The sequence below is a fragment of the Grampus griseus genome (genome assembly GCF_964374135.1).
Source record: "Grampus griseus genome assembly, chromosome: 5".
Classification (NCBI taxonomy): domain Eukaryota; kingdom Metazoa; phylum Chordata; class Mammalia; order Artiodactyla; family Delphinidae; genus Grampus; species Grampus griseus.
The window spans coordinates 40,644,793-40,670,128 of record NC_138998.1 but is presented as its reverse complement, the minus strand read 5'-3'; the positions used below and the strand labels follow the sequence as shown (position 1 = coordinate 40,670,128).

General features: G+C 35.5%; 1 protein-coding gene across 2 annotated transcripts in view; it reads right to left on the bottom strand.

Moving 5' to 3' along the window:
* Window positions 1-947: 947 nt before the first annotated feature.
* NMD3 (NMD3 ribosome export adaptor) overlaps window positions 948-25,336 on the bottom strand; it is a 39,761-nt gene continuing 15,372 nt past the window's right edge. For both annotated transcript variants that reach the window (XM_082655013.1, XM_082655014.1), the window contains 9 exons: window positions 22,101-22,179; window positions 21,322-21,418; window positions 18,394-18,511; window positions 12,206-12,351; window positions 5,899-6,011; window positions 5,019-5,091; window positions 3,647-3,753; window positions 2,647-2,717; window positions 948-2,323 (listed from right to left, as the gene is read on the bottom strand). In XM_082655013.1, coding sequence (XP_082511139.1) covers window positions 2,193-2,323; window positions 2,647-2,717; window positions 3,647-3,753; window positions 5,019-5,091; window positions 5,899-6,011; window positions 12,206-12,351; window positions 18,394-18,511; window positions 21,322-21,418; window positions 22,101-22,179 — 935 coding nt within the window. In that variant the 3' untranslated portion in view covers window positions 948-2,192. The remainder of the gene's footprint in view (window positions 2,324-2,646; window positions 2,718-3,646; window positions 3,754-5,018; window positions 5,092-5,898; window positions 6,012-12,205; window positions 12,352-18,393; window positions 18,512-21,321; window positions 21,419-22,100; window positions 22,180-25,336) is intronic.

The following is a 25,336-nucleotide window of genomic DNA, read 5'->3' as shown; positions in this document are numbered from 1 at the left end:
GATCTCTGGTCCGGGAAGATCCCACATGTTGCGGAGCAGCTAAGCCCGTGCGCCACAACTACTGAGCCTGAGCTCTAGAGCCTGGAAGCCACAATTACTGAGCCCATGCATATAGAGCCCGTGCTCCACAACAAGAGAAGCCATCGCAATGAGAAGCCCACGTACCACAACGAAGAGCAGCCCCCACTCGCCGCCACTAGAGAAAGCCCGCGTGCAGCAATGAACCCAACGCAGCCAAAAATAAGTAAAATAAATAAATAAACTTATTTTAAAAAAAATAAAGGATGGGACTCAACATGAACACATTTACTAAAATTTTAAGAGTCATGGGAAAGCTGGCACTTACTCAGAACTGATCAGAGAAGTGTGCTCTAGCACAAAGTCTACAATTCTGGGTTCCACTGCGGCAAGGAATTAGCTTGATGCTGTTAAACATCTAACCACACAAGCAACTCTCTCCCCTCAACTGTTTCCTTGCTCATCAAGTGCCCCTTGCCAATAAAACAGCAGCTTCAAATGCAGATTTGGCCACAAAAAAATAATCAATCATACTGACTTAGAATATTTATAAATTGGGTTATAAATCAGGTTCCTGTTATTCTGATTAATACCAGCATCCTCAAGTTGTATCAACTCTGGGACATAAGCCTGGAAATTATCCTCTAAAATGGTAGATTTATCAAGGCTATATAACTGTGTGCACTCTTGGCTAACAGCTTTTCTTTTAGCTATACTCCCTCATCTTGTCACAGCCTTCTTTCAACCAACAGATTTCATTACTCATAAAGACACAACATGAAAACAAGAAAGACTAAATAAGGTTAGTGAGAAATTACATGTTTCAGTGGGAAAGTCATATGACAATACTTAAATAACATTAATTCTACTTCAGAAACCTGCATGAAATTTAAATATGACACCCACATAATCACTTCAAGGACACAAAAAAGGGGGAGAACGTTTTTATTTTCATGCTTTTTAAAGTCTTGACATAGAAGAGGTAAACACAGACCACAGGTAAAAACTTTAAATATGCAGATAGAAGCCACTTTAGAAAGCACAGGCCTTTATTCAAAACTTCAGAATTAGGGAGTCTGATCTTAAAAAAAGGAAAATGTTCCATTCAGCACTTACTCAATTTCCAATAGTGGTATGTATAGAATTTATGAATTAGCGCTTAGTAAGTCTGATCTTGCTTATAGAAATAGGATCTTAATACTTCATTTTCAGAACACTTTAAAACCCAAGCCAATGTTTATCCTTCAAGGATGTGGAAGGCATTCCTCATTCAAATCTGATTCGTGGTTTTATAAAGCATGAAGATCATTTTCATTACTTCATCAACTATATGCTGGATTCTAATATTCTTTTTGATAGTGATGTGTTCAGTGATAGAAACTTATAAAAAGAGAATTCCTTCTCAATTTGTAAACCAAAATTTTAAAAGTAAAATCCCTGAAGTGATAGGAAGACATTTTTATGACATAAGTAGCTACTTCACTAAGCTGCTGGCACAAGCCAAAACAACAAAGGTACAAATTGTTATTTAACCTTTAAATACTGTTTGCTACAAATCTACAAATATTTTAAATATACTTTCTTCTTCAATGAAAATTAAGATAATCTCCAGCTTAACAGCTTTTGAAGATGTAAATATTACAAATAAAAAAGACAGCTTTCCTACTGAATGTCCAACGATAAACTGAACCCCAAGTTTTCTATCCCAAAGACATAAAAATGATCTAAAGTGGACTAAGTGCATGGCAAGTTCTTATTAAAAATGATTCTTCATATGCTCTTCTACTAAAGCAATCAATATAAAGAGAGTATGAAAGCTTGTTTTCTGCTTGAAGATTTAGGTAACCTCCAAGGAATCAGAACTTGTGAGCTTTTAAACCCAGAGCTATCGTATGTGAAAATACTAGTGTCTGATAAAAAAGCAAACCAATAAAATTCCATATGTAAAATGGCCTAAATATCAGTAATAATTACATTCTGCATTTTTAATCTAAAACTTCAAAGCCATCAACCTTTATCAGTGCTTCAAGTGAACAATCAAAATAGTCATATTCAGGTTTAAAACTAAATTTCTCTTCTCTCAATATGAAGGCATAGACAGAATAGACAGTAAAAATTATTTTGTCCAACATCCTGAGCCTACGGATGTGGAAACCATCTACAACATGATCTCATTATGTCATCATCGATTCACCTTCTTCACCAGTAGCATCTTGGGAAATGTGAAGGTCTTCAAGCATCTCAGCCAGACTAATTCGAGGTGCTCCTTCATCATCTGTGTCACCTTCCACAGGAATAGTTGAATCTAAGAAAAAATACAAAGAGGATTTCAAATACAACTATGGAAATATACAAATATATTTGTATAGGGGTCAGCAAATTAAGGAAGGGATCACGCTAGGATGCAAATGATATCAAATGTGGTATAGTAAACAACATTTTAATAAGTTTTACTGTTGTGCAAGTTTGGGATTTTTTTGGGGGGGGTAAATGTTTACAGTAGTTTTAAAGACATATGACAAAAGTCATTTATGGAATCAGAGTTTAAGATACCAAAATACTCATACTGGGTTAATATATTTATTTACAGAAGCTACAACTTAAATCAAATACTCCTAATTCACCAACCTCTATAAATGTTCACATTTTTTCTAATTGCCTCATCTTCTTCAAGATCTTCAAGGAAATCTTGGTATTGCCTATAGAAGGGTAAAGAAACATTTAAGTATTTCACCTTTACCAAGAAAGTATGAAGTTAATGTTTTCTTCATTTTCAGCATTATAAGTGTGTTCCAATTATTAAAATCTTTAAAAATAGTAACTGAAGGTCAAGTATGGATGTTAATTAAATACTAACAGGTTTTTAAAAATTCTTTTCTTTCAAAATTACATTATTAAAAAAACACACACCTGAATATAGGTGACATTAAATATAAGACAATAACAAGACCCCTTCATACTTTACCCTCCCCCCAAAAAAATGTATGGCCAAGTTGAAATACACACACTTTAAGACTATAGATGAAATAGTCAAATATGTACTTACAATATCTACTTAACATTATATACTTATATATACGTATTTTAAATTATACTATGAGACTATATTTTAGAAATATTGCTGTTTCCCACTCACATTTCATGACACAACTTTATTTAAACTTTTTGGTTTTTTATACATCAGTGTCATTAATGTCATCATTAAGGCCACTTTTCCAATCATCCAATAAACTTTTCTAGAACACAGTATCTTCATTTCTCCTTAAGTTGTATGAAAAACAGCATATTTGATATCAATGTGGTATTTTCTTTTTATGCTAAATCATAAGTAATACTTTGCTATTTGTGATATCCACAAGGTAATTGCTCATTATATTTTCAAATGAATCATCAATAATAACACTGCAATTGTCAGGTCATAACCCAGGAAATAATAACGAAATCTGTGTTAAATGTCATTACATCTGTTCATACTGATCCAAACAACATATTGATAAGAACAGAAAATTAATACTGAGTGCAAGGAGCAAGTATGTGGTGACTATTTCTTTATGATAAAATAAACCCATAAAGATTTATCATAAGAATTTCCTTTGAGACAACATATAAAATATAAAGAAAGTGGGACCTTTCATCATCTGTATCCATGTTTTCTCTATCTCTTGCAAGCTCTTTCAGTTTCCAGTTTCTACGACGCTGACGTTTGGTACGGTCATAGCTCTTTTTGATTAACACCTAAAAGTAAGAGAAATATTTGCAAAGTTACAATAAATGGGAACTAGGACACAGGTCCTCAAAATCCAACAAAATTTTTAAAATGAAAGCTTATGGGAATGCCAGGAAGACACTAAACTAATGACAGTGGTTATACCTTAAGGGAAAGGAGTAGGGATCAAGAAGTGGTGTCAAGAGAACTTTTAACATTTTTATTAATGTACTTAATATTTTATGAGAATTCATTTAGCCATTATTTGTATAACTGTTAAAATTTACTAACTGAAATTTTCCAGTGACTGAAAATTAAAATTTTTTATACCAAAAATTTCATTTCTGGTGGTTTTTTTTCTTCCTTTATACCAAAGTTCCGTTTTCAGCTACCATTCACATAAATCACTCTGAAACATTATTACAGGCAGACATTTTTCTCCCTTTCATTCCTACTAATAAGCACTTATAGAATTATATATATATATTTTCACAACTGTATATCCTAGAACAATTTAATAAAGTGTGGAATAAATGAAAATAACTTTATAATACAAAATCTATGTAAGACCATTTGATCTTCTCTTATGACCTTTTTGAAAAACACCTATTTAGAATTACACCGAAACCATGCTCCTATTTCCTAATTTATTAATTAATAAAAGCACAACTGGGTGGTGAGGAGGGGAGCCTTTCTTACACCATGACTTTATTTTTGCCCACAGCTAAAGAGATCAATGTTTATTTTAAAAGATTAAGTAAAGCAAACAGGAGATAGGGTCTTTCACATTTGACATTCACTGTTACTCAGGATTCTGATAAACTCATGTTAGAATTTAACAGATTTTTTTCAGAAGTAACATTCTTTCTCTAAGACCTAACACTGTGAAGATTATTTTCAACTACAATTATATTCAAACCTGAATGATGGTTTTAACTCTAAATGCCTTCTTAACAATACATGGAATAAGCTGAGCCTTAAAGAATGAACAGGGATAAATTCTAAAGGTCATCATTTTTAGCTGTAAATTTATTTTTACTCTAAAGATACTATCAAGTATTTTGACAGAATGAAAATTTGATTATAAGAGCAACCAAAAAACTCAATAAATCTTGGATTTTATCCACTAAGAATAATTATCTTAAATGAAGGTTTTGCTATTATACCTTAACTGCAATTTCAAAAGAAACCTCTAAATTGATTACTTTCAAAAATGTGAACTCATGCATCTTACTCATAAGAGTTACATCAATCGTCTTCAACACATGAGAAAGAGGAAAATCTAAAGCCTTACCACATCTGGGACTCTATCTGATTTCATTTTGTTGACATGCTCATCATTTAAGTTACAGTTGGCCAAATCAAACCTGAAATGAAAACAATGAAACACTTAATGACAAAAACACTTACTCTTTCCATGTAACTTTTTATTTTATAGATGATCACCTAACAGTTCCTCCTAAGATCAAACATTTAATACGCTTTCCCACTTTAGAAGTTTTGCAGTGTACTATACAGTGAACAGGCTTCTACAGACCTGGTAAAGATAATAATGCACTCTATCTCTCAGTTTCACATGTCATCCATTATTGTCCACCTTACTATACTCTTGTAAAAGAAGCAAAACAGACTTATATATCAGTCTAACATTAGGATTCAGTTACATGGTTCCATTCAGTTTATAGACAACAAAAACAAAACACCCCTCATTCTCTAGTAAAAGGAACTGAAACCCTAAGAGCAAAAATAACGTTTAAGGCATGCTTATAAGCTCTGCATCAGAATGGACTATCCTATGCCTATAAAGACCCGTTACATATATAGCTGCCATATTTTAAAAGTGAAATATTTTAACAACAGCATATGCATAATAAAAAACTACCTGCTCCCCCCAAAAACTACAAACATAATCTAATCATACTACTTCAGGGTTCAATTACTCAAAATCTTGTAATAAATGACTCTTTAAGATGATGGCCAAAATGGAATAACTATGGGTTTCTGTCCAATTAATAATTTCATTTAGTTATCAATAATAAAGTGAGCTATATGGTTCCTAAGAACTCTTAAATTCTTTTTAAGATAAACAACTTTATTTTAGATAGCTTTGCTGGCTCCCAGAGAAAATCTGCAATGCTAGTCGGCAGTTTAAAATAATATAAAATAATACAAACCCCAACACCAGGTCTCCAGGATTTAGAAGATGTCCCAAATGAGTGCGACAAAAATACTGCTTATCTGTATTCATTTCAGATGTTTTCTGTACCCAGACTTCCCCGAGGGTATGCTTAACAGGAAAGAAAATGAACTCTTCAATAATCTAGGCATAACTTAAAAAGCATCTCATAGAATAGTTAAATACAATGTTGATTTTGGTTTTCTGATTTTCGTTTTAAAGACAGAAATTGTTTTATTTTCCAGATCTCTGAAACACTGTCAAAATTAACAGATTACTGAATTATGAGTACAGAAAAAGACTCATAAGTAATTCATAAAATAAATATTTTTGTTAAGATTTTATTCAAGGCTTTTATAAAACATTAACATCGTCACCTAAAAACAGACACATATGTAGAATTTTCAAAAGAAATGTTCTCACAGGGAGATGGGCCAACACAGACTGAGCAAAAAGAATAACTAAAAAAGTAGGGGAATCTTAAATCCAGAAAATAACTTAAGCAACCCCTTGTTTTACACATAAGGTTAAAAAAAAACAGCCTTCAGAGAAAATAATCTAGCAATCCCAGCAGCACCACTACCACCACAACAGAACCCAAATCTTCATCAGTTTTTTGAATGTCTACTATTTTGAGGTATAACTTTTTTTTTTAACTATTTACCATGGAAACATCATCTCAAGTTTGAACTTTTAAAGCAGAAAACCATTAATGTCCCTTTCCAACATGGAATTTTACAAGCAATTGTAACTGACATTTCCAACTTCCCGGCTGAATGAAGTATAGCACATGCCAATACCTTTTACTAACAAAAACAGAACCAAGTAAAATGGGATCAAGAGCAAAATACTAAGAATTATAGATAGAATTAAGGATCTCAAAGAGGTGAAAAGAAGAGGTAGAGAGAGGGGAAGAAACAAATAACAGACAGGTCCCAGATTTAGGAAAAAACTGGAAAAAAAATCTAATTACCAGGGAAACACTAAATTCTAGCTAAATGCATTTTTTGAAAGCAAAGAAAGTAGCTTGTTTTTTGGGGGGTTTTTTTGCAGTACGCAGGCCTCTCACTGTTGTGGCCTCTCCCGTTGCGGAGCACAGGCTCCGGATGCGCAGGCTCAGCGGCCATGGCTCACAGGCCCAGCCGCTCCGCAGCATGTGGGATCTTCCCGGACCGGGGCACGAACCCGTGTCCCCTGCATCGGCAGGCGGACTCTCAACCACTGTGCCACCAGGGAAGCCCAAGAAAGTAGTTTTATATATGCCTGAGGGGAAGTGGTGGTGCTTAAATGATAAACATTTCTTTTTTTTTTATAACTTTATTAATTTGTTTTTACTTTCGGCTGTATTGGGTCTTTGTTGCTGCTCATGGGCTTTCTCTAGTTGATGCAAGCGGACGCTACTCTTTGTTGCGGTACGCGGGCTTCTCATTGTCTTGGCTTCTCTTGTTGCAGAGCACAGGCTCTAGAGCGCAGGCTCAGTTGCTCCGCAGCATGTGGGATCTTCCTGGGCCAGGGCTCAAACCCGTGTCTCCTGCATTGGCAGGCAGATTCTTAACCACTGTGCCACCAGGGAAACCCTAAACGTTTGTTCTTAATCATATCATCAAATTTTTTATTTTAAAAATATGAAAAGTAATTCTTCCATTCCCATTGATTTTCTCAAGTTATTGGAAGTTATTTTTGTCTCAGGACACAATATTACCTCAATAGAAATAGCACTCAATAGAAATGAGCACTGCTACTATACAGTTTGGGGGGGGCCTCTAAATACTATTTTATAGTAGAAGAAATCAGACTTACATCCTTGAAGAAACACCTGATTTCAGATATGGGGTAGGAATTATGTGATTTTGTGATTTTGGAACACCGAAATGTTGTGGTGTTGTCCCACCAAGTAAGGATGCTTTCAAAGACTAGGAAAGTCATGTCAAAAGAACAAAGGAATAGACCTATATCTATTAAAGAAATTGAGTCAATAATTAGTAATCTTCCAAAATAGAAAGCACCAGGCCCTGATGGATTCACTGGTGAATTCTAGCAAACATTTAAGGTAGAAATTATACAATTCCTCTAGAATCTTTTCCCAAAGGCAGAAACAGAGGGAATACTTCCTAACTCATTTACAAGGTCAACATTACCTTATAACCAATACCAGACAAAGACATTACAAGGAAAGCAATCCACAGACCAATCTCTCATGAACACAGATTCAAAAATCCTCAACAAAGCATAAAAGAACTGTACACCATTACCAAGTGGGATTTAACCCATGTATGCAAGGCTGGTTCAACATGTGAAAATCAAATTAATGTAGCCCATTAATCAATCAACAAGTTAAAAAGGAAAAAAAATCACATGATGATATCAATAAAGAAAAAGCATTTGACAAAATCCAACACCCATTCATGATAAAAAAAACCTCTCAGTAAACTAGAAATAGAGGGGAACTTCCGCTACCTGATAAAGCATATCTATTAAAAAAAACCTTAAACCTAACATTATACTTAATGGTGAGAAACTTGCAGCTTTCCCACTAAGATCAGGTACAAGGCAAGAATGTTCCCTCTCACTACTCATTTTCAATATCTTACTGGAAACCCTAGCTAATACAAAAGATAAGAAAAGGAAATGAAAGGTATATATAAATTGGAACGGTAAAAATAAACTTATCTTTGCAGATGACATGGTCATCTACATAGAAAATGTAAACGGACCAAAGAGCTCCCGGAATATAGCAAGGTTATAGGATACAGGGTTATAAACGAAAGTCACTTTCCTATATACCAACATAAAAAAGTGGAATTTGAATTTTAAAAATACTTTTTACATTAGCACCCCCCCAAAAATGAAATACTTAGGTGTATTTCATTAACAAAATATGTATAAGATCTGTATGAGGAAAACTACAAAACTCTGATGAACAAAATCAAAATCAAATCATGTTCATGGACAGGAAAACTCAATATTGTCAAGATGTAAGTTCTGCCCAACGTGACCTACAGATTCATGCAATTCCAATCAAAATCCCAACAAGTTTAGCCACAGAGGCATAATATACAGCATAAGGAATATGGTCAGTAATACTGTAGTAACTTTGTATGGAGACAGATGGTAACTAGACTTATCATGGTGATCATTTCATAATGCATGAAAATATCAAATCACTTGTATAGTACACCTGAAAATAACATACTGTTGTATGTCAAGTATGTTTCAATTTAAAAAAATTTCCAATAAGGTATTCTGTGGATATCGACAACTGCTTTTAAAGTTATACCAAGACAAAAGATCCTGAACAGTCAACACAAGTTTAAAGGAGAAGAACAAAGTTGTAGGACTGACACTACCCAACTTGAAGACTTACTATAATGCTACAGTAATCATGACAGTGTGGTACTGACAAAAGAATAAACAAATATTATACATCAGTGGAACAAAATAAGAGAGCCCAGAAATATACCCAAATAAATACAGTCAACTGATCTTTGACAAGGGACCCAAATAAATACAGTCAACTGATCTTTGACAATGGAACAAAGACAGTCTTTTCAACTAATGGTGCTAGAATAATTGGACATTGACATGCAAAACAAAAAAAAGTCAATCTGGACACAAACCTTACACCCTTCATAAAAATTAACTCAAAATGGATCATAGACCTTAGTGTACAACATACAACTATGAGACTCCTAGAAGATAACAAAGGAGAAAATCTAGCTGACCTTGGGTTTGGCAATGACTTTTTCAATACAATAACAAAGGCAGGATCCATGAAAGAATAGTTGATAACCTGGACTTCATTAAAATTAGAAACTTCTGCTTTATGAAAGACAATATCAAGAGAATAAGATGATAAACCACACTGGGAGAAAATATGTGCAAAAAACATATCTAACAAAGGACTTTTAACCAAAATACACAAATAACCCTTAAAACTCAAAAATAAGAAAACAACCTGATTAAAAAATGGGCCAAAGACCTTAACAGACACCTCACCAAAAAAGACATACAGATGGCAAATAAGCAAGAGAAAATACTCCTCATCACGTGTCATCAGGGAAATACAAATTAAAATGACAATGAGATACTACTATATACCTATTAGGAAGGCCCTAAACACTGACAAATCCAAAATCCTGACATCAAATGTTGGTGAAGATGTGGAGCAACAAGAACTCTCATACATTACTGGTGGGAATGCAAGATGATACCACCACTATGGAAGACAGTTTGGCAGTTTCTTACAAAACTAAACATACTCTTACCCAATGCTCCTTGGTATTTACACAAAGAAGCTGAAAGCTCATGTCCACACAAAAACATGCAAAAGAATGTTTATAGCAACTTTATTGATAACTGCCAAAACTTGGAAGCAACCAATATGTTCTTCAGTAGGTGAATGAGTAAACTGTGGTACATCAAAACAATACTATTTGGCACTTAAAACAAAAAGAGCTATTAAGCCATGAAAATACATGGAGAAAATTTAAATGCACATTACTAAGTGAAAGAAGCCAATATGAAAAGACTGTATGAGCCCAATTATATGACATTCTGGAAAAGGCAAAACTATACAGACAGTATTAAAAAAAAAAAACAAAAAATCAGTGATTGCCAGGGGTTAGGAGTGAGGGAAGGATGAAAAGGCAGAGCACGGAGGATTTTAAGGGCAGTGAAAATATCCGGCATGATACTATAATGATGGATACGTGTCACTATAGATTTGTCCAAACCCATAGAAAGTACAATACCAAGAGGGAATCCTAATGTAAAATATGGACAATGGGTGATTATAATGTGTCAATGTAGATTCATCAATTGTAACAAATGTACCACTCTTTTGGCAGGAGAAGGGCATGTGATAATGGTGGAGGCTATGCGTGTGTGGAGGCAAGGAGTATACAGGAAATCTTTTACCTCCTCTTAATTTTGCTGCGAACCTAAAAGTGCTCTAAAAAAAGTAAGTCATTAAAAAATATTTTTTTGAAGGAAATAGAAACTATTCTGAAGGGGCTCCTACTGGCTACATTTGAGGCCATCTGAGAGGGAGGGAGGGAGGAGGGAGGGAGGGAGAAGGGAGGCAGGGTAGTAGCAAAGGGAAAAAATTCTTAGATTACAATGGAGACACCTGGCTATCAGATAAACAGCCAAACATTACTTGCCTCTTGATATATCATAAAAGGTACATAGCATCACCTCTGAAATGTTCTGCCAAAAAAAAATTAACCTAAACGTAAATAGGACTTTAGATCCATTTTCCAGTTTAAAGGACATATAAGAGAGTACGAAGCAAGTTAAATGACATCATGAGGGGCTTCCCTGGTAGCGCAGTGGTTGAAAATCTGCCTGCTAATGCAGGGGACATGGGTTCAAGCCCTGGTCTGGGAGGATCCCACATGCCGCGGAACAACTGGGCCCGTGAGCCACAACTACTGAGGCTGCGCATCTGGAGCTTGTGCTCCACAATGAGAGAGGCCGCGGCAGTGAGAGGCCCACACACCACGATGAAGAGTGGCCCCCGCTCGCTGCAACTGGAGAAAGCCCTCGCACAGAAACGAAGACCCAACACAGCCAAAAATAAATAAATAAATTTTTTTTTAAAATGACATCATGAGGAAACAATAACACTAGATCCACAAGATAAATAAATGCCCTAGTTGCATTAGGAAGTTGGTATCATAAAAAAATGAATGAGAAAAAAAGGGGGGGCTGTTATTAAATATTTAAAAGGTACAATATTCACATTCAATATACAGTCCCCAACTAGACACTGGTTTAAATGAACCATAAAAGGCACTTTGGGACAAATAAGGAAATCTGGCAAACTATGCAGTTTATATGTATAATAGTACTTTGATTATACAGAAAATGTTTCTATGTTTTAGAGATGATTATTGAAGTATTCAGTAATTAGTGATAATATATATATATTTAATTCAACATGTTTGAAATTTTTTAAAAAGCAAAAGAGGGTTAAGCTTGTCATTTGGTGCTTCTGTACAAAAGGAAAGGAAATGCTTTTTCATAATAATATTTTTTTTAATTTTTCCAATATTAAAGAGGAAAAGTTAACTTACTAGATAGTATAAGTCTGACAGTTTTCACCACAATGACCACATGTTAAAAGCAAATGTTATACAAACACACAATGCATTTTTAACTGAATGTGCTGTTAGCTTATTTGGAACCACATTTTGGAATTACCAACAAATTTTTAAAAACAAAGATACAAAAAAAAAGAGAGAGAGAGTGAAACTAAAACAGTAAGTTGGGGGCTAGGGGGAGGTAAGCAGGATGGAACTTACCTTTTTTGATATCATTCCAGCACCTGCATTGCGTTTTAGATCTCGGACTATGCTGCATTCCATAACAATAAACTCCTCTAGCTGTTTGGGATGGCATAAACTATTGAAAGGGTGACTCCAAAAAGTGTTGCCATCAATATCTGCAACTAAGAATAAACAAAGAACATTAAAGAACAAAAGAACTGAAGTATTTCAAAAGCCATTAAATGCAGTCCCAGGTGAACGACCAGAGCGTCTGAGCCCGCCTCCAGGGTTTCAGCAGCAGCAAGGCAGCAGGCAGATTTCAGACACTCAGACTCCACCTATACTTTCATCTACAATGGCGGCCCCAAAAGCCATGTGGCTGACAGGGTCTTGGTGCTCTGGCCAGGTGTCAGGTCTGTGACTCTGAGGTAGGAGAGCCAGGTTCAGGACATTGGTCCAGCAGAAACCTCCCGACTCCACGTAATATCAAAAGGCTTTGAAAACTCTCCCAGAGGTCTCCATCTCAACGCTAAGACCCAGCTCGACTCAACGACCAGCAAGCTACAGTGCTGGACACCCAATGCCAAACAACTAGCAAGATAGGAACACAACCCCACCCATTAGCAGAGAGGCTGCCTAAAACCATAATAAGGTAACAGGCACCCCAAAACACACCCCACACGCAGTACTGCCCACCAGAAGGACAATACCCAGTCTCATCCACCAGAACACAGGCACCAGTGCCCTGCACCAGGAAGCCAACACAACCCACTGGACCAACCTCAGCCACTGGGGGCAGACACCAAAAACCGGGAACTACAAACCTGCAGCTTGCAAAAAGGAGACCCCAAACACAGTAAGTTAAGCAAAATGAGAAGATGGAGAAACACACAGCAGATGAAGGAGCAAGATAAAAACCCACCAGACCAAACAAATGAAGACGAAATAGGCAGTCTACCTGAATAAAAAATTCAGAATAATGATAGTAAAGATGATCCAAAATCTTGGAAACAGAATGAAGAAAATACAAGAAATGTTTAACAAGGACCTAGAAGAACTAAAGAGCAAACAAACAATGATGAACAACACAATAAATGAAATTAAAAATTCTCTACAAGGCATCAATAGCAGAAAAACTGAGGCAGAAGAACAGATAAGTGACCAGGAAGATAAAATAGTGGAAATAACTACTGCAGAGCAGAATAAAGAAAAAAGAATGAAAAGAATTGAAGACAGGCTCAGAGACCTCTGGGACAACATTAAACACACCAACATTCAAATTATAGGGGTTCCAGAAGAAGAAAAGAAAAAGAAAGCGGCTGAGAAAATATTTGAAGAGATTATAGTTGAAAACTTCCCTAATATGGGAAAAGAAATAGTTAATCAAGTCCAGGAAATGCAGAGGGTCCCATACAGGATAAATCCAAGGAGAGACATGCCAAGACACATATTAATCAAACTATCAAAAATTAAATACAAAGAAAAAACATTAAAAGCACCAAGGGAAAAACAACAAATAACATTCAAAATCCTCAAAAGGTTAATAGCTGATCTTTCAGCAGAAACTCTGCAAGCCAGAAGGGAGTGGCAGGACATATTTTAAGTGATGAAAGGGAAAAACCTACAACCAAGATTACTATACCCAGGAAGGATCTCAGATTCGATGCAGAAATTAAAACCTTTACAGACAAGCAAAACCTAAGAGAATTCAGCACCACAAAAAATTCAGCTTTACAAAAAACACTAAGGAACTTCTCTACACAGGAAACACAAGAGAATGAAAAGACCTTCAATAACAAACCCAAAACAATTAAGAAAATGGCAATAGGAACATACATATCAATAATTAACTTAAATATAAACGGATTAAATGCTCCAACCAAAAGACATACACTTGCTGAATGGATACAAAAACAAGACCAGTATACATGCTGTCTACAAGAGACCCACTTCAGACCGAGGGACACATACAGACTGAAAGTGAGAGGATGCAAAAAGATATTCCATGCAAATGGGAAACCAAAAGAAAGCTGGAGTAGCAATTCTTATATCACACAAAATAGACTTTAAAATAAAGACTATTACAAGAGACAAAGAAGGACACTACATAATGATCAAGGGATCAATCCAAGAAGAAGATATAACAATTGTAAACATTTATGTACCCAATGAAGGAGCACCGCAATACATAAGGCAAATGCTAACAGCCATAAAAGGGGAAATCGACAGTAACACAATCATAGTAGGGGACTTTAAAACCTCGCTTTCACCAATGGACAGCACACGCAAAATGAAAATAAATAAGGAGACACAAGCTTTAAATAATACATGAAACAAGATGGATTTAATTGATATTTATAGGACATTCCATCCAAAACAACTGAATACACATTCGTCTCAAGTGCTCACAGAACATTCTCCAGGATAGATCATACCTTGGGTCACAAATCAAGCCTTGGTAAATTTAAGAAAACTGAAATTATATCAAGTATCTTTTCTGACCACAATGCTATGAGACTAGATGTCAATTACAGGAAAAAATCTGTAAAAAATACAAACACATGGAAGCTAGACAATACACTACTTAATAACCAAGAGATCACTGAAGAAATCAAAGAGGAAATCAAAAAATACCTCCAAACAAATGACAATTAAAACATGACAGCTCAAAACCTGTAGGATGCAGCAAAAGAAGTTCTAAGAGGGAAGTTTACAGCAATACAATCCTACCTTAAGAAACAAGAAACATCTCAAACAAACCAACATTACACTTAAAGCAATTAGAGAAAGAAGAACAAAAAACCCACAAAGTTAGCAGAAGGAACGAAATCATAAAGATCACATCAGAAATAAATGAAAAATAAATGAGGGAAACGATAGCAAACATCAGCTGGTTCTTTGATGACATAAAGAAAACTGATAAACCATTACCCAGACACATCAAGAAAAAAAGGAAGAAGACTCAAACAACAGAATTAGAAATGAAAAAGGAGAAGTAACAACTGACACTGCAGAAATGCAAAGGATCATGAGAGATTACTACAAGCAACTCTATGCCAATAAAATGGACAACCTGGAAGAAATGGACAAATTCTTAGAAATGCACAACCTTCCAAGACTGAACCAGGAAGAAACAGAAAATAGGAACAGACCAATCACAAGCACTGAAATTGAAACTTGATTAAAAATCTTCCAACAAACAAAAGCCCAGGACCAGATGGCTTCACAGGCGAATTCTATCAAACATTTAGAGAAGAGCTATCACCTATCCTTCTCAAACTCTTCCAAAATATACCAGAGGGAGGAACATTCCCAAACTCATTCTACGAGGCCAACAACACCCTGATACCAAAACCAGACAAAGGTGTCACAAAAGAAGAAAACTAGAGGCCGATATCACTGATGAACACAGATGCAGAAATCTTCAACAAAATACTAGCAAACAGAACCCAATAGCACATTAAAAGGATCATACACCATGATCAAGTGGGGTTTATCCCAGGAATGCAAGGATTCTTCAGTATACGCAGACCAATCAATGTGATACACCATCTTAACAAACTGAAGGAGAAAAACCATATGATCACCTCAATAGATGCAGACAAAGCTTTTGACAAAATTCAACACCCATTTATGATAAAAACCCTGCAGAAAGTAGGCATAGAGGGAACTTTCCTCAACATAATAAAGGCCATATATGACAAACCCACAGCCAACATCGTGCTCAATGGTGAAAACCTGAAAGCATTTCCACTAAGATCAGGAACAAGACAAGGTTGCCCACTCTCACCACTATTATTCAACATAGTTTTGGAAGTTTTAGCCATAGCAATCAGGGAAGAAAAAGAAACAAAAGGAATCCAAAAAGGAAAGAAGAAGTAAAGTTGTCACTCTTTGCAGATGACATGATACTATACATACAGAATCCTAAAGATGCTATCAGAAAACTACTAGAGCTAGTCAATGAATTTGGTAAAGTAGCAGGATACAAAATTAATGCACAAAAATCTCTGGCATTCCAATACACTAATGATGAAAAATCTGAAAGTGAAATTAAGAAAACACTCCCATTTACCACTGCAACAAAAAGAATAAAATATCTAGGAATAAACCTACCTAAGGAGACAAAAGACCTGTATGCAGAAAATTATAAGACACTGATGAAAGAAATTAAAGATGATACAAAGAGACGCAGAGATATACCATGTTCTTGGATTGGAAGAATCAACATTGTGAAAATGACTATACTACCCAAAGCAACCTACAGATTCAATGTCAAACTATTACTGTCAAACTATTACTGTCAAACTATTACTGGCATTTTTCACAGAACTAGAACAAAAAATTTCACAATTTGTATGGAAATGCAAAAGACCCTGAATAGCCAAAGCAATCTTGAGAAAGAAAAATGGAGCTGGAGGAATCAGGCTCCCTCACTTCAGACTATACTACAAAGCTACAGTAATCAAGACAGTATGGTACTGGTACAAAAACAGAAATATAGATCAATGGAACAGGATAGGAAGCCCAGAGATAAACCCACACACATATGGTCACCTTATCTTTGGTAAAGGTGGCAAGAATATACAATGGAGAAAAGACATCATCTTTAATAAGTGGTGCTGGGAAAACCGGACAGGTACATGTAAAAATATGAAATTAGAACACTGCCTAACACCATACACAAAAATAAACTCAAAATGGATTAAAAACCTAAATTTAAGGCTGGACACTATCAAACTCTTAGAGGAAAACATAGGCAGAACACTCTATGACATAAATCACAGCAAGATCCTTTTTGACCCACCTCCTACAGAAAGGGAAATAACAACAAAAATAAACAAATGGGACCTAATTAAACTTAAAAGCTTTTGCACAGCAAAGGAAACCATAAACAAGACCAAAAGATAACCCTCAGAATGGGAGAAAGTATTTGCCAACAAAGCAACTGACAAAGGATGAATCTCCAAAATATACATGCAGCTCATGCAGCTCAATATCAAAAAAAAAAAACAACCCAATCCAGAAATAGGCAGAAGACCTAAATAGACATTTCTCCAAAGAAGATATACAGATTGCCAACAAACACATTAAAGGATGCTCAACATCACTAATCATTAGAGAAATGCAAATCAAAACTACAATGAGGTATCATTTCACACCGGTCAGAATGGCCATCATCAAAACATCTACAAACAATAAATGCTGGAGAGGGTGTGGAGAAAAGGGAACCCTCTTGCACTGTTGCTTGGAATGTAAATTGATAAAGCCACTATGGAGAACAGTATGGAGGTTCCTTAAAAAACTAAAAATAGAACTACATATGAACCAGCAATCCCACTACTGGGCATATACCATGAGAAAACCATAATTCAAAACAAGTCATGTATCACAGTGTTCATTTCAGCACTCTTTACAATAGCCAGGACATGGAAGCAATCTTAGTGTCCATCAACAGATGAATGGATAAATATGTGGCACATATATACAATGGAATATTACTCAGTCATAGAAAGAAACGAAATAGTTATTTGTAGTGAGGTGGATGGACCTAGAGACTCTCATACAGAGTGAAGTAAGTCAGAAAGAAAAAAACAAACACCGTATGCTAACACATATATATGGAATCTAAAAAAAAATGGTCCTGAAGAACCTAGAAGCAGGACAGGAATAAAGATGCAGACATAGAGAATGGACTTGAGGACACGGGGAGGGGGACGCTAAGCTGGGACGAAGTGAGAGAGTGCCATGGACATATATACACTACCAAATGTAAAATAGATAGCTAGTGGGAAGCAGCCGCATAGCACAGGGATATCAGCTCAGTGCTTTGTGACCACATAGAGGGGTGGGATAGGGAGGGTGTGAGGGAGATGCAAGAGGGAGGAGACACGGGGATATATGTATATGTATAGCTGATTCAGTTTGTTATAAAGCAGAAACTAACACACCATTGTAAAGCAATTATACTCTAAATGGAATACAACTAATAAAAATTTAAAAGTTCACAGAAATCTTTCTTCAAACAAAAAAATACAAGGATAACTTATTAAAAGCTTTAAAAATTCCAGTATTTTAAAACACCGTATGGTAAAAATTTTAACCACTGTATAGTACTTTTTTAAAACAATGTTACTAAGAATGCTTAATAAAATTAACAACATTAACAAATTATTACTGCTTGCTGGAGAGAACTGTCAAGGCAAATAGCTTCGAAAACTTACCTTGTAGGGTATTTGGATCTATGAGATGGATGACGCTGGTTACTCGAATACACACACAAATCTGGTTCATGTTTCCCAGGCTTTGTGCCAGTTTTGGAGACAGACAAACAACATTATCCTAGGCGTAAGAACTAACATTTAGTATGAAGGAAATCCTAAGTAACAGTCTCCAGTAAACAATCATCAATGTAAAGCTGATCCAAGCGCATTTGCCCAAACCAAAATGTCATTTTTAATTCTATGTATCAACAAAGGGCCTAAAAAAAAGAATCAGACCTTAAAGAAACAGAAAATAAGCTACATCTTCTTAAGATGGGAATATCTGTCTTAATAAAAATGCTTTAAAAAATATTTTCCAGATTCTTCACCAAACTATTAAGTTTGTTTCAATTTTATTAAAGTGTGAACGCCTGCTTTTTACTCTATGTTAATATAGTTTACATTCCAAGCAAAGTATTATAAACACCAGAAGGAGAGTGATTTTCTAATCTATTTGTGCCTTCATTTAATCTCTATAAAAATTAATTTCAGGGACTTCCCTGGTGGCGCAGTGGTTAAGAATCCACCTACCAATGCAGGGGACACGGGTTTGACCCCTAGTCCGCAAAGGTCCCACATGCCGTGGTGCACCACAACCTGTACTCTAGGGCCTGCGTTCCACAACTACTGAAGCCCGCGCCCAGAGCCCATGCTCTGCAACAAGAGAAGCCACTGCAATGAAAAGCCTACGCACCGCAACAAAGAGAAGCCCCCGTTCGCCACAATTAGAGAAAGCCCTCATGCAGCAATGAGGACCCTACACAGCTAAAAATAATTTTTTTAAAAAACATAACCATTATTAAAAAAAAATTAATTTCAGAGGAGCCACGTGTTCCTCCTTCTTGTCTACATGTACCAATATGAAATCAAAGATCTAATGCCCCCTTAAAAGCACATATGCCTATGTGTGCATCAGGAAGTATTACCAACAATGTGGTTTACTGCTTTTAAGCTGTTATTGAAATATAAAAAGGATCTGGGTTGTATTTTAAGCTGTATCTGTTCACAAGCCTCCCCCACTGAAGGAACATTCTGTGCCTCCCTAATGGCACCTAGTTCAGTCCTTTTCCTTTTTTTTTTTTTAACGTAGTAAGAGTCTCCAAAGATTAATGAAAAAACTTCTTTACACTGTGTATTTATCCAGATACCTATATGAGTCTCTCAAAGCACTTAATACACATGGCCTAAATATGCCCTCACACCTAGATTCATATTTCCCCAGTTTTACACCAGGAAAATGTTCACTGTTTTAAACTAGGAGTCTGCAAATAAGATCCTCAGGCCAAATTTTTGTAAATAAAGTTTTGCTGGAACACAGCCTCAGCCCTTCATTTACCTATTATCTATGGCTACTTTTGTGCAACAACAGCACAGTTGAGTAATTGCAAAACCGATTATATAGCCTAAAAGCTGAAAATATTTACTATCTGGCCCTTTACAGAAAAAATTTGCTGACTTGGTTTTAAGCCATCATTTCATCCCTGGTACTGTGCTACACCATAAATTAGTGATAACTTTAAAGCCTCAGAGTCACAGACCTAGACACAAATCCTGGCTTCATCATTTTGTAGTTATGTAACTTTGGGCAAGTCATCTAACCTCCCCAAGCTTCAATTTCCTCATCTTCAAATGATGATATGATTTACTCCCGTTGTTATGAGACTTGAAGAGGTGAAATATACTTATAATAATAAGTATAAGAGATAATAACTTTATGTAGAATGCTCACAATAAATTATGGCATTTATTATTAGTGATTTAAACATGGACATGCAAGTTCCTACATGGCAGAGACCTCTAGTACTTAATCCTTAACACACAGCCTTCTATACAATAGATCCTCAATAACTATTTGTTGAATTTTAATTCATTTATATTTTTGAAGCAGAGTTTTACCTTAGTACAATTAATGAAATGATAATCTATGTCTTAAGTGTTATTCAGATTATATTTTTAAAATCACAAGGATTTCCCTGGTGGTGAAGTGATTAAGAATCCACCTGCCAATGCAGGCAACATGGGTTCGAGCCCTGGTCCAGGAAGATCCCACATGCTGCGGAGCAACTAATCCTGTATGCCACAACTACTGAAGCCTGCGTGCCTAGAGTCCATGCTCCACAACAAGAGAAGCCACCGCCATGAGAAGCTCGCGCACCACAATGAAGAGCAGCCCCCCGCTCGCCGCAACTAGAGAAAGCCCACGTGCAGCAACAGAGACCCAACACAGCCAAAAATAAATAAATAAATTTTTTTAAAAATCACAAAAATAATTCTGTGATCTCCTTTCCACAATACTGTTTAATTTTATCATGCCAAAATCCAGTTTGCATATATTCCACAAAGTGGTTCACTGATAATTATTTTAAAGTAATTTCCTGTATTCAAAGTTTCACAGAACTGTCAAGTGTCCACTAGGACTGCCAAAGTTTAAGGAATTCGCACCATAAAAACTGCAACCAGGCCTTTTAATTAGTACACCAAAAATTTATAATTTTAAGCATGATTACTTTTAAACATCTTTTTAACATGGCTGAAATGTGTCAGCTACCATTAAGAAGGAGGTTTTCTAAATGTTTAACCAATCCCAGAAGGAAACCAGGACCTAATAATTACATATAAACCAATTAAGAAGGACATGGATTAAGCTGGGCTTCCCTGGTGGCGCAGTGGTTGAGAGTCCGCCTGCCGATCCAGGGGACACGGGTTCGTGCCCCTGTCTGGGAAGATCCCACATGCCGCGGAGCGGCTGGGCCAGTGAGCCATGGCCGCTGGGCTTGCGCGTCCGGAGCCTGTGCTCCGCAACGGGAGAGGCCACAACAGTGAGAGGCCCACGTATGGCAAAAAAAAAAAAGAAAGAAGGACATGGATTAATTAAATGAGAAAAAGTACCTTGCATATTGGAACAATTTCCACAGAAAAAGTGCTTTTGTAATTGTATGTGTTACTATGGACATCCTGAGAGATCAGTCTCTGTGAGGCTTTGTATCTGTTAAGAGAAAAAGTTAATCATATAAAAAAACAAAGGTCCTTACTTGTAACAAGTCTTGAGAATATAAACATCAAAACAAATCATTACTGTCCAAGGTCTGAAACAGCAATGCCTGCTATGGTGAACCCTCATTTCGTCCACTTCATTTAAAAACTTCACCAATCTGACTGCACCCTACCTATTTTCAACTTTACCTACTGAAAACCTCCAAAACATGCCCTTGGCTTAGACCAATCTAGTCTACATATAGCATCCATTAAAAGCCACACTAATGCCTGCCCAAAGTCATTGTTCACACTAATCTCACTTTTCAATACAAACTCTACTTTTGAAAATTTCCCCATTTTATGAGCTTAAGTTCTTCCTCTTCCATGAAGTTTCTCCCCAAAGTCCTCTACCCCCGTTTTTCTTCTCGCTTATTTAAACATATTCAATCAGTGGTTCAGTACTACAGTGCTTACTATTGTGGGGTGAGGTCTAGCTCCCCAAAGAGATTGTTAATGCTCTTTGGCTAATACTTCCCTTAAAATGGTTAATCCAATAAATACTTACTGACTGTGTAAGTATCCCTACTATAATTTAAATATTTTAAGATAGGATGCCAAAGCCTGAAGAATGGATGTGACCTAAGTTCATTCCCAGTTCCCTGGATTTAATCACATGTATGTTCAAAACATACCTAGTGGGAACCGTACACTGAAGAAATTCTACCATCTTCTGAGCATGTTGTTTTGAGGAATAATAGAAATCCAGACCATCTTTTAAAGAAAAAAGCCATGTTAAAATAATACCACAAAGTAAGATTTTCCTCTGCTAACATGATTATACCAAAAATTCAATGCATATTAAACAATTACAATATTCTAGCCATAGCACAGGAGGAATACCGTTATCACTTAAAGGCTTGTTTGACAAAAGGATAGACAAATCCGATAAATACTAACAAAACAAGATGCCCAATTTAAATTTCAGACAAAATAAAATTAAGGTTAAAAGAAAACAATATTAAACAGAAGGATATTTTATGTAATAAATGGAACAATCTACCAAGAAGACAATAGGAATTCATCTAATAACACAGCACTGAGATGAAGAAAACAAAAACTATTAAAAAGAATAAAATTAACAAATGTTAATACACATGCAATCATTGTGCGAGACCAGTATAAGACTATCAAAACCAAAATGACCAAAATGAGCAAAAATAGGGAGGATACATAGAACTTGAAAAACCAAGTATCAAGGTTGATTTAATTGACATTGTAGAACATGGTCCCAAGAAAGACTATTATTTTCAAAAAGTCATAGAATAGTCATAAAATAATCACATCTAAGAATAAAAAAATTCAATAAATTCCAAACAGCAGAAATTACTACAATGTTATCTGATCACAATGCAGTACCATTAAAAATAAGCAGCAAAGAGATAACTAAAAGCAAACTACCTGCTAAGAAATGTTTAGAGATATTCTTCCAAACAACTCAGCTAACTAGGAAGACTAAAATAACTTCGAATAGCCAAAACAATTTTGAAGGCGACCAAAGTTGTCAGGAATTTACACTTCCCAATTTCAAAACTCAATAACTTTAGGTAGTCAAGACAGTGAGGTACTAGTATATTAAGGATAGATTATACAGATCTACAGAACAGACTTGAGAATCCAGAAATAAACCCTTACATTTATAGTCAATAAATCTTTGACAGAGGATCCAAGGCAATTCATTGGGAAAAGAATAGTCTTTTCACTAGGAAAACAGGCTATCCACATGGGAAAAGATGAATTTAGACCCTTACACCATGCACAAATATTAACTCAAAAGGGTTAGACTTAAATATAAGAGCTAAAATTATAAAACATTTGAAAGAAACAGGAGAAAATCTTTCTGATATCAATTAGACAAGAGTTCTTAAACATGACACCAAAAGCATGCTATTTAAAAAATGATAAATTAGACTTCAAAATTTAGAAATTTCACAATTCAAAAGACACCATTTCATGCAGGCATCACACATCCTAATTTCAAAATATATTACAAAGTTACAGTAATCAAAACAGTATGGTATCGACAAAAAGACAAGTCTATAGAATCAATCCACACATACAGTTAACTGATCTTCAACAAGTGTGCCACAAATACATGGTGGGGAAATGATAGTCTCTTCAACAAACGGCATTGGGAAAACTGTATATCCACATGAAAAAGAATGAAATTGAACTCATCTTACAAAAATCAACTCAAAACAGATTAAAAAGACTCAAATGTAAGACCTGAAACTATAGAACTTCTACGAGAAAACATACAAAAAAAGCTTCATGACACTGGTCTTGGCAATGATTTCATGGATGACACCAAAACAAAAACAAAAATAAACAACTGAGACTACATCAAACCCAAAAAGCTTCCACACAGCAAAAGAAACAATCACCACAGTGAAAGGGCAACCTACAGAATTGGAGAAAATATTTGCAGACCATGTATCTGCAAAGGGGTTAATCTCCAAAATCTATTAGGAATTCCTACAGCTCAACAGCAAAAAAAAACTAATAACCCAATTAAGCAACAGGCAGAGGAACAAGACATTTCTCCAAAGAAGATGTGCAAATGGCAAATAGGTATATGAAAAAAGCTCAATGTTGTTAACCGTCAGGGAAATGCAAATCCAAACCACAATAAGTTTACATTTCACACCTGTCAGGATGGCTATTACCAAAAAAACCCACAAAAGACAATTAGTACTGGCGAGAACATGGAAATACTGGAACCCTTGTACACTACTACGGAGAATATAAAACTGTGCAGCCACTATGGAAGATAGTCCAGATGTTCTTCAAAAAATTAAAAATAGAACTACCATATAATCCAGTAATCCTATTTCTAGGTATTTATTCAAAAGAAGCGAAATCAAGATCTCCCATGTTTACTGCAGCACTATTCACTACAGCCAAGATGATGGACATTTAGGTTGTTTCCACAACAGATGAATGGTTAAAATGTGATATACACCTCCAATGGAACATTATTCAGCCTTAAAAAGGAAGGAAATTCTACAATGTACAAAAACATGGACTAACCTTGAGGACATTATGCAAAGTGAAATAAGCCAGTCACAGAAAGACAAATACTGCATGATTCTACTCATATGAGGTATCTAAAATAGTCAAATTCATTGAATTAAACAGTGGAATGATGGTTGCCAGAGAGGAGGGGGAAATGAGGAGTGACTAGTTAATGGGCATAAAGTTTAAGTTAAGCAAGAGATTAAGCTCTAGAGATATGCTGTATAACACTATACTTACAGTCAACTATAATGTATTATACACTTAAAAATTTAAGAGGGTAGATTTTATGTTAAGTGTTCTTATCACAATTTTAAAAAAAGACCCATTAAGAAAATGGAAAGATAAACTAGGAGAAAATATTTACAAATCATATGTGATAAGGGGCTTGTATCCAGTGTATATTTTAATAACTCTTACAACTTCAGACAACCCAATCAAAAACTGGGCAAAATATTTAAACAGCTATTTCACCAAAAAAGATACAGAAATGGCTAATAAGCTCATGAAAGATAATCAACATCATTAGTCATTTGGGAAATGCACATTAAAACCACAATGAGATACCACTTCAAATTATCCTCTAAAACGGCTATTTATAAAAAGAAACAATAGCAAGTGTTGATGAGGATATGCAGAAACTAGAACCCTCAAACACTGCTGATGGGAATATAAAATGATACAGCCACTTTGGAAACACTTTAGTAGTTTCTTAAAAAGATAAATATAAATTTACCATATGACTCAGCAATTCTACACCTAGGTATGTACTCAAGAGCATCAAATAGCTGAGATACTTGGTGAGAAAAAAAAGAAATATGCAATGGGTAGTGGAAAAAGTCAGCTTTAAGTACCA